We start from the raw sequence: 17,360 nt of genomic DNA on the forward strand, positions 1-17,360 counted from the left end.
AAGACTAAAACTCAAACTGAACAATCTAATATTAGATGCATTACGAAGTCAAAGTCTAAGTCTAGACCAATTACAGAAAATAATAGGTACGCTAAATTTTGCAAGTTTTGTCGTGCTAAGAGGAAGATTAAATTATCGAGCCCTTCAAGTACATGCAAATGCCCTATTAAAAGCTCCACATCGTACCAAAACTCAATTGGGCCCACAAGCGATAAGCGAATTGCTATGGTGGCAAACAAATCTCGAGACACCGTCTATAATCCACAACCCTCTTCCTTCGCATTATCTAACCACAGATGTGAGCGATATCGGATGGGGGGCGAAGTTAGACAACAAGAGCCTACAAGGGACCTGGACAGCTTCAGAGCAAACTCTACACTGCAATCAAAAAGAACTTATTGCTATAATAAAGGTTTTACGCGAACACGGTCATTACCTGAAATCAAAAGCTCTCCTTATTCAATGCGACAACAAGACGAGTGTGTCATATCTACGCAACGAGGGAGGAACCAAATCTCGAGCCCTAGGGGATCTTACGAGAGAAGCGTTAGCTCTCCTGGATCACTACAGGATACACATGACGATATACCACCTTCCAGGCAACTACAACTCGGATGCAGATCACTTATCACGATACAAAGCTCCTCCAGAATGGCATCTTCTACCCACGGTAACAAAAACCATCTTCTTGAAATGGGGCACACCCGAAATCGATTTGTTTGCCTCTCATCGAGCGCATGTGGTACCGACTTATTGCTCTCTCGACAGAACAGACCCACGAGCCAAATTTCACGACGCTCTAGGGATGGAGTGGGATTTCAGCCTTGCTTGGGTGTTTCCGCCACCTTACCTGATGCCGAAAGTGCTTGCTCACTTAAACAAAGCAAAGGGAATTTACATGATAGTAGCCCCGAGATGGGAGAAAGTATACTGGCGACCAGACCTGAAGAACCGAGCAATAGGACCGCCCTTCACGATCAGACGTCTATCCAATGTACTGATCGACACCTCGACAGGACTTCCTCCAACAAAAGCCTCGGACATGGTGATGGAGGTTTGGAGATGTGGGGGTGGGAATCAAGCTTGAAGGACTGGTCTGACGAACAAAAATCACTCCTTTTAGCGAGTTGGCGTAAATCAACACTCAATACGTACAAACCTGCCTGGAACAGATGGATAAAGTGGACAACTATCAATAAAATCGATTTACTCAATCCGACTGGCTCACAATTCGCAAGATTCTTGGCAGATTTATATCAAAAAGAAGGGCTCTCTTATAACACTATTCTAGTTCACAAGTCTGCTGTCTCAACCTTTTGCGACCCGAATAGTGAAACTAAGATAAGCACTCATACACTCGTGAGACAAGTCTTGAAGTCTATTCGTATAAACAATCCTACACCTACAAAACTTCCTGTTTGGGATATAGATATACTGATATCATATTTAAACAAACAAGATCCTAACACATCTAATTTTTACGAAGTCTCCCGGCACACTGCGGCTATTTTGCTCTTATGCTCCGGAAGACGCGTTCACGACCTGACGCTGCTTCGAATTTCACCAGAGCACTTCGTGCAATCCAATGAATGCATAATCCTGTGGCCCGTCTTTGGTTCCAAAACTGATACTGCTAATTACCGTCATTCCGGCTGGAAGCTAATTTCTAATAAGGAATGTAAGGCACTAGACCCTGTCTACTGGATAAATCACTTAGTCCTATTATCGCAACCAAGAAGGAATCTGATAGCGTCAACAGATTTATTTATCAATACGTTTGGAACACCAAAACCGGCTACTCGCTCTATAATAGCTGGTTGGCTCAAAAAGCTACTACATGAAGCTGGCATACAAGCAACACCCGGTAGCTTTAGATCAGCAGTCGCATCAAAAAATTGGATTGAACACTCTAATCTCGATGAAATTCTTGCAAGAGCAAATTGGAAGTCTGCAAATACTTTCAAAAAGTTTTACTGTCGTGAAATAATAAGGCCTCACACTACCAGAGTACCAGAATCTCAGAGATCTAATTTAATTATGACAAGTTTTGAGCCCATAAATTAATCAAGTATTTCTGAACTTATTGTTGATTGTCTTTCTACTAAAGTTGATATTCTTTAGATTAAAATTGATTACATAAATAAATAAATCTGTTGTCATATATCTTTTATTTACGTTTTATGAAATATTCTCACTTTAAATTAAATATAAAATTATTTCAGTAGATACTTACTTTATATCATCACATTGGCGTCACCACCACCAGGCGATAACAAACACGTCTCTCATGTTTAATTAGGTTTTGAATAACGGTCAAGTTTGTTTAATAGCAACATTTTACCTGTAAAATAAAATGTATATTAAACATACTTACCTTATTCAAAACCTAATTACTTAAACCCTGCCTGGTGGCAAAACATGAGCAGCCCAATGATTCTAAATCGTTCCTGAAACTCAAAACTGCCTTTGGTGGTGGTCGTCGGGGGGAGTGAGTGCGACAGAAACAGTGGTTATCCCGCTTCCGCACGGCTAAAACTAGTAGGAAGTCAAGACTGCTACTCTCATGTTTAATTAGGTTTTGAATAAGGTAAGTATGTTTAATATACATTTTATTTTACAGGTAAAATGTTGCTAATCTTGTAAATATACATAATATTGTTATTGTTACACTCATCACCTATTTCACTGGGTCTGGATAAAGATATCCAGATGGAGGAAAGAGAATCCTACACATTGATAATGAATATATTTTAACAACAGGACGTAAGGTCATTACAACCTTTTTCGTCTCAAATAAATAATAATACGGTCACCCCGCCTGCCCAGCGTAGTGACATGGGTATAACACATTGATGAAATAATAATAAATTAATAAATGACTCCTCACACTCAACAGCCTTCACGATTTACTCCCGTATTGGGGGTCCGGAAATAAAATATACAAGCACAAACAAACAAACACTCAAATTAAGACATAAAATTAGGACTGTCATGTACATATGTATAAAAGTCGCTAATAAAGATATTTAAAAAAAAAACATAAATTTTTATATGACCCATACAAACGTTACATTATTAAAATTGGATTATACCAAAAATCCACTGAAAATACAAAATATTGGTCATGAGAAACTACCATCCAAATTTCACCTCCTCAGGTTTAACCCCATGGACAAAGAGTTCGATGGCATACACGCAGCTCACCTCACTCTGGCCGTCATATCCGGACAATACGTCGCAGAAAACGTATACTCGTTTTACAATGCATTTGTGGAAGTTGAGATTTTAGGAGTGCCCGCTGATTGTAGAAAGATTAAAACTAAAGTAGCCAGAAGGAACGCCCTGAATCCTATATGGAACGAAACATTTAATTTTAAGGTGAGTTAAAGTTTGTTATTAACGTCCCTTAATCCCCCTCCCTCCTTATAACTGTGTGAAAAATAGATTTTGGCCGATTCTCAGACCTACCCGATATGCACATAAAATTTCATAAAAATCAGTCCAGGTTTCGTAGGAGTATTGTACGAGTAACTAACATTGTGAGACGAGAATTTTATAAGATTTTTCACTGAATTTTTTTGTGCAATCACAATAAAATATAGCCTATGTTACTCCTGAATAGTGTAACTTTCTGTTAGTGAAAGAATTTTCGTGGTCGGATCAGTATTTGCGAAGATTACCCCACTACAAACAAACAAAGTTAGAAACTATACCTCTTTATAATATTAGTATTAGTATTGATTAAATTCCTTCTTTTATCTTACATTGACGTTTTAGTTTTTTTTCTATATATAGTAAATAGATCGGCAAACAAGTGTACATATGATATATACTATATTTAAACGAGGGAAAACAGACAAAATTGTTTGAACCGTGCTGTCGAAGGCGCAAGCGGAAAGCAACTCATAGATAAAGTTCATTGACTACAGAACAATTATAGGTAAACTTTCCTGAACTGGCGTTCGTGCGTTTCGAAGTGTACGATGCGGACACAAACTACATGCTATCACAACGTGTGATACCGCTGCTATGTCTGCGACCAGGATACAGGCATGTTCGGTTGAGGTAAGAAATACAAATAAGAATATAATGTTTATCCTGTATTGAAGTATTATCCTGTTTTCATTTTTTTTTTTTTTTGGAGTAATCGATTTTCATATAAGGCCCCGGTATGAAAAAATATAAAGAGTAAAATGTAATTAATCAATGACTTTGTTACGTTTCTCGTAACGCCATCTATCGCGTAAAGTCTAAAGGCGTAATGACGTTTACTAATAACGCCATCTCGTCGTAACGTACCATCGACAGATGGCGTTATTTGATTCGTTTATTTACCATATGATATATGATATAGTATTAATCTTTTTCTTAGACTAGTAAGACCTTTTTTGTGCCTATTTAGACAGTAGATTGGAAGGAGGAAACTCCAGTCGTGCGTCGGAGCACACACATTTTTATACGGTTAGGTCTGAAAGCACGCGTATAGAATCACATGATGGTAAGCGATTATTGTAGCCTATAGACAGCTGCAATATTAGAAAAACTGTCATTTTTGAAGTAAAACTTCTTTACGCATGCTTAATTTGGTGAGTAAGCTGGTGAATGTGTGACGAGAGCGTTACAAAAAATGTAATCAGGTGAGACAAACGGAAGTTGAGAGGGAGATACAAGTTGGATAGCACTAAAGAAGTTTTACTTCTGTCGTGTGGTCTAAAGCACACTTGTTTTTTTTGCAGATCACCTACCAATCAACCATTAAACATGGCATCTCTGCTGATATTCTCAAGATGTGCGGAGGAACAGGCGGGCGAGATCAGCCGGACTGATGCTGAACCTACGTCCCCAACTCAGAGAAGAAAGATCCACTTCCTCGTAGTGCACGCAGTGGTCCTTCACGAGCCATACTCCATAATCAAAGTCACTTATGACACAACTACAAATGAGGTGAGTAGTAGTGACTTGATCTCGACAAGATACTGTATATTTATCTTCTGGACAAAGGCTGTTGGGCTTACAGGATATCAGACAAATTCCCAATTTGATTGTTTAAATAAAATTTTGTTATTTTTGTGTTGGAGACTATTCTTAAGTAGAACGCTTCATTAAAAAAAAAACAAACTTAGAACTTAACTAAACTGGCTTATGACGGATAATTAATTTTAGATCATATCGAATATTGTATTTTTTTAAAGCTATAACAAATGACAAATAAAAATATAGTAAAATAACTACCAAATAATACAAATTTATAGGGTTTTCGTTAAGTTTTCATGAAAGAATTGTTTGGAAATTCATCGAAAATCATCAAATCAGAAACTTTTACCCCCTTTTGTGTATACAGATATCAGTATATAAGTTTATGTCATGGACAAAGCAATAAATTAGGGCGTAATGTCCGAAAAATGTATATATTAATAAGCTACATTACTTAGGATGAAATAAATAAATAACATAAATATCCTTAATTCTCGTATCGTCTCTACGTTATCAATATTATTGTGGCGAGTTTCCTAAAAGCATAAATTAAGCCATCGTCCCCGGTTATAGGACCGGTTCTCAGTGAGCCGCCACTGAGCAAATCCGAACACCTACAATTGAAAATAGCAGCACAGAGATTACACAACCACCACTTCCATGACCACCAGCAATAGACAAACTCTCGATACCCGCTTGGTGGCAGTGCAAAATTCCTTCCACAGATTGGTCTCTCCAATAAATTTTAATTTTTCTCGCCGTTCGCCTCGACCTTCAACATTGACGGATCGACATGCTATGACTATAAGGGAGTTTCTAAGGGTTGACTATCTAGGAAAACCGGTTAAGCCGCAAACTCCTCGAACTGATAAGGGACAATTCCACCCAGGCTAAGACCGGCATCGAGCCCGCTAGACCATGCTAACTCCTTAACGCATTGGTTGAATTCCTAGCCATAGTAAAAGCTAATCGAGAAGGTAACTTGGCCACATGCAAAAAGATCTTGGAGGCCCACCAGTGAGGCAGCGAAAATCTACTAATGATGCTGCTCGATGAGGCAATGGCAGCCATACATAATAACAACACGTCTCAGGTTATCAAAGGACATCTTTCAGGTAAATATATGGCAGCATATAGCGACACAGGCGGTTTTGTTAGCACGGTTGAGACTGCGGGGCGAAAAAACACGTCACCAAAATTTTTAATACCTGTGAGAGACCCGGTTTTGGTGGTAGCCAAGTGCACGAGAGTAATGCTAGATGACAGGATGCTTGAGATAGAGAAATCCATTTCGGGGGATCTTGATGTCGACGGGGGTCTCGTGGGCTGGCAATTGCCGAAGCTGGAGTGGATAAATGGGGTATCTGGGTGCGGAAAAACGACACACATAGTCAGAAACTTCGATGAGAATGTAGAAATAGTAGTTACCACGACAGTCGAACCAGCCAAAGATCTTAAAGAGAAACTAGCCCGCCGCTTTGGCGACAAAATCAGGTCTAGGGTACGTACTATGGCCTCCATTTTAACAAATGGATTCAAAGAGGGTACGAAATGTAACCGTTTAACGGTGGACGAAGCTCTTATGAACCATTTTGGAGCTATAGTAATGGCGGCGCGGCTTTCGGAGGCAAACGAAGTTGTTGTCGTTGGAGATGTCAACCAATTGCCTTATATAGACAGAGAAAATCATAGTGTAGATATAACACTTATCTGCTAGTTATCACCATTTCTCTTCATTATTTCTGTTCATATCTCTATGAGCCTTTCTCTTTTGTTAAAATAATGTCTATCTGTTTTGTATACAATATATCTGGAAATGCTGCTGCGCGTTACCTAGAATTTTTCTCTCGATTAGCACTTATGACCTCCGCGGGAAGATTGAGAAAAATATTAGAGTGGTGCTGAATTCAAACGCCAGACACCACGGAAATAAATGATTTAACTCCGGCAGGCTATCGCTCAGTGCCTGTCGAAGGCGGGCGTGTCTCGCGCGGCGCGCGGCAGCTACGTGCTGGTGGAGGAGGTGTCCTCGCGCGCGCCCACGCAGCGCGTGCTGGCGCCCCACGAGCGCGTGCTGCGCGCCGCCACGCAGCGCCCCGGCGCCAGGTGAGACACTCGCTTGTTCATACTTGCTGCACGGAGACAGAGACAGAGGCAGCTCAGCTACGTGCTGGTGGAGGAGGTGTCCTCGCGCGCGCCCACGCAGCGCGTGCTGGCGCCCCACGAGCGCGTGCTGCGCGCCGCCACGCAGCGCCCCGGCGCCAGGTGAGACACTCGCTTGTTCATACTTGCTGCACGGAGACAGAGACAGAGGCAGCTACGTGCTGGTGGAGGAGGTGTCCCCATTCGGCCTATAAGGCTGTAACATCCCAGTGCTATCATCATCATCATCATTGTCATTTTAGCCTATTGCAGTCCACTGCTGGACATAGGCCTCCACAAGTTCGCGCCAAAAATGGCGTGAGCTCATGTGTGTTGCCCATAGTCACCACGCTGGGCAGGCGGGTTGGTGACCGCAAGGCTGGCTTTCTCGCACCGAAAACGCTGTTGCCCGACTTCAGCCTGTGTATTTCAAAGCCAGCAGTTGGAGGTTATCCCGCCATCGGTCGGCTTTACAAGTTCCAAGGTGGTAGCTGAACTATGTTATCCCTTACTCACCTCATACGACATCCACGGGAAGAAAGGGGGTGGCTATATTCTTTAATGCCGTAGCTACAAAGCAATATACAATGCTATATATAATCCTCTTTCTCCATATAAGAGATCCCTTGTCATGTAGTATGTTATCCAAAAACTTTTTAATGTATTTTTGTATTTTTCTAAATTTTACAGATTGCTGCTTAAACGAGTTGGTGACGACCCTAGCAGCAGAGCCTGGCTTACCAGCATCAGGTCAGAAATGTTTCAGGCATTCATTATAATCAATCTTAATAATTAGTGTTAACATATTTATTGAGCTATTACTAAAATAAATAATGATTATATTAAGTTATAATTACTAATTCAATGAAAGGTATAACAGAATAATAAATAATTGTGTTTGCTCGCAAACGAAAAAACCGACTTCAATTACATCGTCAGTAACACGACGTAAGTAGACGAAAAAAACTTGTTGTTATTACAAACGCACTAGTTGTCATTACGATTTTCGATTCTATCATCAGATCCTGATTTCCTTATTATGGTACCACACTTGGAATAGCTCCTTTCCAACAAAAAAAGAATTATCAAAATCGGTACATAAACGACAAAGTTATTCCCGAACATACATAAAGATATATGTATATGGTCGAATTAAGTAACCTCCTCCTTTTTTTAAAGTCGATTAAAAAAAATCCAATTTTTTAGAAATAAATATGAAGTAACCGTATCTTTTCTCGTAGTCTTCTGATTGACAATAAATTCTAACATCTTGGAAATACTTTCCAGAAACAATTTCTAAAATAATTTATTAAATGTGTTAATTATATTTATGTATATATTTTGTATAAATATCAATATGTAACCATTTATATGTTCATTTATTATATAACTAGACTACCTACCTAGTCTTGGCCCACAATTTGCCTTCTTTTATTTTGGTTGCTGGAAGAGATGGTTAACTAGCGATTACTCTGCCCATTGTAGGTACTACACAATCTATCTCTATATTTAAACGTTGCATTTGGTGTACATATTTTCACCTACCGCAGGTCAGCCTCGACGACAGAAAAGTCAAAGGATCACTCCTTGCCCTCGGATGATGAAAGCAGCACTCAAGAGGAGACCAGGAAGCCACCAGACAGCTTCCTGGTCTGCGTTCACAATGTCTGCCATGAAATACCATACGCTATTATGAAGGTACAGTAATAGTGGCAACTTACTTACAAAAAAAAAAAGATAAAACCGTTGGTTCATTTTCATTTTTTGTAATGGTAATGTCTTTGCAACTCCATTCACTTACAAAAAAAAAAGTAAAACAACCCTTTAAGGTACCACTTTTGGACTCATAAGTTGCAAATAGAACAGACAGATCTGACAGATAAAATAAGATCGATGTTGAAACCATCAGTTCTCGATGAAACAAGTGTAAATTTAGATAAATTATTTCAGGTACCGCTGACAGCCACGGCATCCTACGTGATATACCAAGCTTTGACTAAGGCGAGATGTCATGACAATCCGAAAAGGTAAGCATGTTTTCAACCTCTATGTTGTAAATGCAAGACAACAAAATGTACTATAGCATAACTTATACAACTATTTTTCATATGACATAAACATAATTAAGCCTACATGGGGAAAGAGGCCTATGCCCAGCAGTGGGATATTACAGGCTGAAGCGTGTAACATGTTAAATTATGATATATGTTGAAGTAAAACTTCTTTACGCAGTCTTATCTTGGGAAGGAATGGTGAATGCATGATGAGTGCGGTACAAAAAGTGTGATCGGGCGAGGCGAACGGAAGTTAAGAGGAAGATATGAGTTACTGAATATAGAAAGAGACAGAGAGAGAAAAGTTTTACTTCAGTCTTGTGGTCCGTGAGGAGGAGGTTACTCAGTTCGACCGTATATATATTTTTTTATGTATGTTCGGGGATAACTCCGTCGTTTATAAACCGATTTTGATAATTCTTGTTTCGCTGGAAAGAAGATATCCCTAGTTTGGTACCATGATAAGGAAACCAGGATCTGATGATGGGATCCCAGAGAAATCGAGGGAAACTCTCGAAAAGCCGCATAACTTTTTACTGGGTATACCGATTTTGATGATTTTTAATTTAATCGAAAGCCGATGTTTATCATGTGGTCACATTTAAATTTCATCGAGATCTGATGACAACTTTAGGAGTAATCTTTGATAATGCGTATTTACTCGACAATTTTTTTGTCTACCTATGTTGTATTATAACTTGTCAATATAATTGAAGTTTTTCTTCGTTTGCCTGCAAACACAATTATTTTGTTATTTATTTCTATAATGTATTATTCGTTAATGAACTTCATAATAAAATGAATAGAACGCAACTGTGCAAGTAGATTTAGTCGGATTGTACAAAATGTAAGACAAATGTAAAGTTTTCTGAAAGTTTAATATAGCAAAATATTTTCTCGTCTTAATATATTTCTATGTCTGTAGGTTTGTCCTGGTGGAGGAGCTGGAATGGGGAGGCAGGGCTGGAGCGGGCCCTCAGCAACGAGTTCTTGCTGATGATGAAGTGGTCTACTCAGCTCAGGTAAGAGAACGTTTCATCTTTTGTCCATTTTCTTCTTGAAATAACGAAGTAACTTTCTCTTTTTTGTTTGGCCTTCATTCTAGTTTTTTTTACACGTCTAAATTTTAAACGTAGTTTTAGTCGCAGACTTATGTAATTTAGTACATGTGCTGGGTTCTGATTGCATTTCTGCTTTTCACGATCTCGTCACCAAACTAGACCCGCGTGAAAGCTTGCTCATGCGCTGATGCCAGGCACATGTTTTTCCTCACAAATATGATTTGGGATTTAAAGAGCGTCTTATAACTGAACTTGGAACTATTAAGCAGTATTGGATATGTTTCCAGCACATAAGTAACGCATAAATTTGTTGTTTCAGGCCAGTTGGAAGACTCTGGGGAGGTTCGTGTTACAAGAGAGGGGGAGCACTGCCCCCCTCCCGCGACACAGAGCCTGCATCGCGAGGATACAGCGCGGCTTGAGTATGACACGAGGAGCCATTGCAGGTATTTTTATGGCCTGTTATTATTATTATATTACGAACTGAACCGTTGAACGCTTGAAGTTTAAATAATAATACAGGCCCACAAAAAAAAATCTACTGTGTGCCTTTGACTAAACCCACCTGTGTTTATGTATTTCTATGCGCTGAATCCGAATTCGAGGTCTATTTGTTCCTTACGTAGCCTAATTTTGACTAAAATCCAAAAAAAAAAAACGCTAAAAAATGGCTAAAAATCCTAAAAACATTTATGGCAAATTGATCTGTTTTTGAACTAGCACACCTATAGAATATAGATAGAAAATTTAAGATTTTTTTATTTAATTTTTATTGCACACCACTCAGGAAAGATTTACATAAAACAGAAGTTCACTCATAGGGATGTACACACACGTATGTTTCTTATGTATTTCAATGAATTGAACCCAAATCTGAAGTTGGTTTCGCTCGTCAGCCTTCTAAATTTAAATTAAACTGCAAAAAATCGCAAAAAACGTAAAATGAAATGCAAACAAAAAAAAATTCTCAAAGTTTTTTTTTATGTCACTAGGTCGGCAAACAAGCTCAATGGATGGTAAGCGATTACCGTAGCTTGTAGACGCCTGCAACACCAGAAGCATCGCAAATGCGTTGCCGACCCAATCCCCAATCCCCCCAGGAGCTCTGGTCACCTTACTCACCGACAGGAACACAATACTGCTTAAAAACAGTATTATTTAGCTGTGATCTTCTGTAAGGTCGAGGTACTACCCCAGTCGGGCTGCTCCATATTTTGAGCAGGAAATTCCTGCTGTGCCCTACCTCAGAAGTGGGTCAAGTATATTTTTTATGTATTTCGATACACTGAATCTGTATATCTGGTTAATTTAATGGACCCTTTAAATTTGGACTAAATTGCAGGAACCGCTTTTAATCACTAATAATTGTGTTGCAAAAATCAAGGAAAACCCTCGAAAATCGTAGTGTCGACTAGTGCGTTTGTTAATTTTTTTCGTCTACTTACGTTGTATTACTTGTCGATGTAATTGAAGTCGGTTTTTTTTGCTTTACGAGCAAACACAATTATATAAATAATTTTCAATAATATACTTTCAATAAACTATCTCGTCCTAATAACACTTCACATGAGCTACACTCAAATTAAGTACAAGCAATTGCGTTCTAAAGATCGATACTCGACTCCTAAAGTGCTCTATATTACAATGTTAATTAAATTATTTCAAGTACAGGAACGTAAAATTATCATAAAAATCTATATTGTAAAGCTTGGTACATACTTTTTAATTTACAGGTAACATATTAAACAACCTAATCGTTACCTATTGATGACTATCAAGCTGTGTAATACGAGACAAAAAAATATCAACATAGGACAAAAAATGCAATAAAATAGCTTTAATTTTCTCTTTTCTTCTCTCTCTTTCACTCTTCTACTACTCTTCTTCTTTCTAATTTTCCTTGTTCTTTATACATTTATATTTCTTTAGGTACAACAGGATTTCCGCTCGGTAATATAATTTCAAGCGACAGTGTAGCTGAAGGGAAGATACCAGTGCAGACGGCCTACAGTGATCCCACGCACTGCAGGTATTCATAAAAAAGACCTAGTAATATGACTATATGTACTTCCTCAATCGAGCTGCTTCAAATTCTAAGCCAGATGAAGTAAGGCATAGACAAGACATAGTCAATATACTATTATTATTTTTTTTATCTTTGGTAATTTGTTTTTATTTTTATACGAACTTTTGCAATGCACTCGTTGACTACATTCTTAAGTTATTCTAATTAAGTGCTTTTGCTGTTTCTTTGGTTTCGGATTTTGTTTGTTAATATTTTATTGATGTAACGATAGAACAAAGTTCTTTTTTGTAAGTGTTGTGTACTTCTTTAAGTGACTAGTTCACCATAAACTTATTTTTTCGAATATTTGAACCCTATATTATTAATAGTGAATAAGTCGTTGAAATACCTTTATAAAAATAAATAAATAAATAAATAAATAAAATTACTATTGTTAATAACTTAGGGTACAGCAGGAAACATCTGGCTTAGAATTTGAAGCAGCTCGATTGAGGAAGTACCTTAACTTTGCGGAATAATATTGCTCTCAAATATTGTCGTGTTTTTGTGGTGAATAAGGTGACCAGAGCTACGGAGGAGTATTACAGATAAGATGGGCAACACGCTTGCGATGCTCCTGGTGCTGCAGGCATCCATAGACCACGGTATCCGCTTCATTTCAGATGGATCGTAGGCTTGTCTGCCACCTTAGAATTTTTGGTTTAAAAAACTATCTTTTACTAAAACAACCGCTCTGGTGTAGTATTGCAAGTAGTCGCCTAAAACGCCGATAGTTTTCGGGTTCGATTCCCATTCGGGATGGATATTTGTACAAATATTTCTTTCCGGTTTGGATGTCTGTCCTTATGGGTCTCCCCACCACGCCCTCGGAGAGCACGCTAAGCAGTCAGTCCCGGTTTTTATCAAAAATACCTGATAGGGATTGTTACTCATAGTAGGGAACATATCCGCCAACATACAGTGGAGCAGCGTGGTGGATTAAGCTCTGATCCTTCTCCTACACGGATAAAAACCCGAGTAGAAATTTTTTCGTCTTCCTTACAAGGACCGGACCAGGCATGCCTGATCAGGACTAGATAAGGCATGTAACGCAGATGATTGGTCTGGACCTGATCAGGATGAGATGAGATTTCCTGATCGGGTCCAGATCAGAAAATCTCATCTCATCCTGATCAGCCGGTTCGGTCCGGTCCTTTAAAAAAACACGATAACAAAAAAAAAATATATAAAGCGAATTGATATTATAAATATGTTACTGAACATAATTATTATGCTATTTATTTCCGTTTATTTTTTCCAATGTATTATTTATTTATGCTTTTACTTTAGATATTAATTATTTTAATTTATTTTTGTGTTCTTAATTAATTATTATTATTTATTAATTTTTATCTATTAACTTCTAATAATTAACTATTTCCTATTACTTACGACTGCTCCACTGTGTAGAAATGGACTCCCTGCTAGACTGTCCTGATAACTGTATATATACTAAGTGCGCTTAAAAACTTTAATAGCGCGATTCAGGCTCAGTTCGCGTAATTTCTTTCAGGGTATCCCGATCTGGACCGGAACGGGTCCTGATCCAATATGCCTTACCATACTTGATTATATTTTACATCAGTCTATCCTAATCTAGACCGGGCCGGGTCCTGATCCAGTATGCCTTACCATACTTGATTATATTTTACATCATGCTATCCTGATCTGGACCGGACCGGGTCCTGATCCTGTATGCCTTACCATACTTGATTATATTTTAAATCAGGCTATCTTTGTCTGGACCAGACCAGGTCCTGATAAAGCTTGCCGGATCTGGTATGCCTCATTGTATCCTGATCCGGTCCAGATACATGATCTGGTTGAGCCTGACCTTTTTTCTAGTCGGGAAGGCCTATGCCCAGCAGTGAGATGTTACAGGTTGAATGCGTGGTTTACTAAAACTAAACAAAAAATCTATATTAGTCGATACAAATTTCTAAAATGATAATTCTTCATAATTTTCAGAAGAGTTTCGACGTCGGCCTTAGGAAAAGGGATAGGGCGGGCGAAGGGTCACTCCGACAAAGATATTAGTTCCTACGCACAGAGGAGATCAGCTTCAAGAGAGGTGTGCCTATACCATTTCTGTTTTTCCTATTCGGATTAGAATTGAGTAAAATACGACAATAATATAATAATAAATAAATAAGCTGTGTGGCTACGGTAGTAAAGAATATAGCCACCCCCTTTCTTCCTGTGGGTGTCGTAAGAGGCGACTAAGGGATAACACAGTTCCACTACCACCTTGGAACTTAAAAAGCCGACCGATGGCGGGATATCCATCCAACTGTTGGCTTTGAAATACACAGACCGAAGACGGGCAGCAGCGTCTTCGGTGCGACAAAGCCAGCCTTGCGGTCACCAACCCGCCTGGCCAGCGTGGTGACTATGTGCAACACACGAGTTCACACCATTTTTTGGTGCGAACTTGTGATGATGATGATGAAGATACGATAAAAAAATATTTTTTTTCACTCACATAGGTACGTTACCTATGAGTTGTATTATTTACTATTAAAAAGACTAACAACAATAAACTTTTATTTCATTCCAGATTCACTCAGAAGGAGAAACGGGAGGCTCATTAGGAACTGAGGCCCTCGCGGCTCAGATGGCGCGTTTCAAGAGAGTATCTTTACGAAAGCTGAGGGCGTGGCGATCCTGAGTGTGGCAGGTTAGAATGATCTGTATTGGTCATTATTGTGGCAATTTCCTATACGTCATTTAACTTTTCGATAAAATTTTGACATATTAATGAAAACTAACATAAAATTAAATAATAATAATAGTTTTATAGCTGCGGGTTCGATCCCCGCACATGACAAACATTTGTATTGGTCATACAAATGTTTGTCGTGGTCTGGGTGTTTGTGCATTCCTTGTGGGTCTCCCCACCGTGCCTCGGAGAGCACGTTAAACCGTCGGTCCCGGTTGTTATCATGTACACCTGATAGCGATCGTTACTCATAGTAGCTCCAATCCTTCTCCTACATGGGGAAAGAGGCCTATGCCCAGCAGTGGGATATAACAGGCTGATAAGAACATAAAATAGAAGGAAGATTAAAAAATCTAGTAACAGCACTACTGAACTAGTCCTACTTCTTACTATTCTAGTAATATTATAAATGCGAAAATTGTAAGGATGTATGTATATATGTTTGCTACTCTTTTAAGTTAAAACTACTGGATCGATTTTTTCATATGGTACGTAGATAGCTGAAGATCTAGAAGAACACAGGCTAGTTATTATCCCAACATTCCCACGAGATAGGAAATTACGCGGTTGAAACTGCTTAGTGCAACTTCTAGTAAGTAAGGAAGACTATTACACAAAAGTTATAATTCTTATCATTTTCTGTTTTATATAGGTTTCATACTTAAAAGATTTTTAATTGAGTTACTCATTTCTATGAGTACCATAAAAACATCTAAAAACTTCAATTAATAATAATACTGTACATTAAACGTTCATTCGAGTGATTTACTTATTTCGGTTTCACTCAGGTCTTCCGCCGGCTTGGTACGAGCCTGGCGAATCATCGGGCCTCATTATCTTCAGAACTGGGCTCTCTCTGGGACTTCTTCAGAATAGACCGCGAAAGACGACGCTCGGCCCCCAGCACATATGAACATATCGAGACCAAGTCACCAGTAAAACTCGCAAGAGACCTCTTCCATGTTGTTCAAGAAACTGTCTTCTCCAAAAAATTCGAAGAAAAACGATGTCCATTGGTAAAAGAAGAATCTGACCTGAGCTCAGACGATGAGGATGGAACCGAACGCCGTATAGCAAATCTAATTGACTTCTTTTTTACGATTGTAAAAAGTCAGAAAGATGATAGAAAGGGGAGTGGAGGTAGCTGTTTTAAAAGCGAAGCTAGTCCCGAAGAGAAGAAATACGTACCAACTAAAGTTAATGTTGAATTAGAAAAGAAAATGGAGACACTGATCGAATTTCTAGCGACAACAGGCTGCGTTGAAAAAGACGACAATGATGATAAGAAGATTACTCTTATGGAATTCCTCTTGACAGAGGATAAGAAGTTCGAAAAACCGATAATTGAAATAAACACCAAAGGAATCAGTTTATCGGAATCGAACGTAAACGTCAAAAATCTAACTTATATTGATGAAACACCAGACAAAGAAGGTAATGAGACGCTTGTTGAAATGTTGCTAAAGTACATGGAAGGCTACAATGGAAAGGATAAGGAATCTAAGTCTCTATCAGTAACTCCATCGCTTTCAGAAAAATCCAAATCTGATATGACTATAAGTAAACTTGAAACGTTTAGTGATATGAGCAAAACTAAGTCAGATTCAACCTTAACTCAAACTCAAGATACAGTCATTGATAAAGGAGAAGATAGTGAAAAACGGCGTATATCAGAAACAGTTATAGATCTAAGTTATATTAAATCAGACCTTGATGAAATATTTGAAGAAGCGGTGTTAAGGGTTTGTGAGTTGAACATGATATATGAGGATGATACAATGAGTGAACAAGAAGACTTAGAGAACTTTAATGCTTACACCAATCCACCTCCACTCCAATACAGTCAAATACCATTCAGTGTCGAATTATCTGATATAATAGAAGAAGATGAACCAGATTTATCATCTAGAGCAATGGAGAAGGATCATATGATGCAAATAAGAGAAGCGGCAGAAGAGTTAGTTAAGTACATAGAAGAAAAAGTTCAAAATTACCCGTTTGAAGATAATGATAGTACAGGGCCATCGACAGAAGAATATAGTAGGGAGTTTGACTTAAGTCCAAGTTTGAAATCGATAAGTCTCGTGGATTTAAGGAACATTCCAGATCTACCTCCCAGTTTGATACTTAAACCGAAAGTGACGAGAGTCGATAAATCGACATCGACTACAGAAATATCGGAGTCGTTGTCAGACTATTCGAGGCGCATCGATTCAGCTTGCATGACAGATGACACAACGCTAACATCTAGTTCTGAAAGAAATGAAAGGGCGTTGGATAAATTGGAATCATTACATCGATTCTTCTCGAAATCTCGATTGGAGATAATCGATGAGAGCCTAGAA

At 38.6% G+C, this 17,360-nt stretch overlaps 1 protein-coding gene across 1 annotated transcript in view; it reads left to right on the forward strand.

The window, feature by feature from the left end:
* The window catches only part of LOC123666933 (1-phosphatidylinositol 4,5-bisphosphate phosphodiesterase epsilon-1-like), a 165,805-nt gene extending 150,841 nt beyond the window's left edge, over nucleotides 1-14,964 (forward strand). Inside the window, exons 31-42 of the mRNA XM_045600946.1 lie at nucleotides 3,159-3,378; nucleotides 3,941-4,065; nucleotides 4,737-4,944; nucleotides 6,926-7,080; nucleotides 7,807-7,866; nucleotides 8,667-8,814; nucleotides 9,067-9,143; nucleotides 10,096-10,192; nucleotides 10,551-10,677; nucleotides 12,161-12,260; nucleotides 14,265-14,367; nucleotides 14,854-14,964. Coding sequence (XP_045456902.1) covers nucleotides 3,159-3,378; nucleotides 3,941-4,065; nucleotides 4,737-4,944; nucleotides 6,926-7,080; nucleotides 7,807-7,866; nucleotides 8,667-8,814; nucleotides 9,067-9,143; nucleotides 10,096-10,192; nucleotides 10,551-10,677; nucleotides 12,161-12,260; nucleotides 14,265-14,367; nucleotides 14,854-14,964 — 1,531 coding nt within the window. The remainder of the gene's footprint in view (nucleotides 1-3,158; nucleotides 3,379-3,940; nucleotides 4,066-4,736; nucleotides 4,945-6,925; nucleotides 7,081-7,806; nucleotides 7,867-8,666; nucleotides 8,815-9,066; nucleotides 9,144-10,095; nucleotides 10,193-10,550; nucleotides 10,678-12,160; nucleotides 12,261-14,264; nucleotides 14,368-14,853) is intronic.
* The last annotated feature ends 2,396 nt before the right edge of the window (nucleotides 14,965-17,360 follow it).

This window comes from Melitaea cinxia, chromosome 27, assembly GCF_905220565.1.
Source record: "Melitaea cinxia chromosome 27, ilMelCinx1.1, whole genome shotgun sequence".
Lineage (NCBI taxonomy): Eukaryota > Metazoa > Arthropoda > Insecta > Lepidoptera > Nymphalidae > Melitaea > Melitaea cinxia.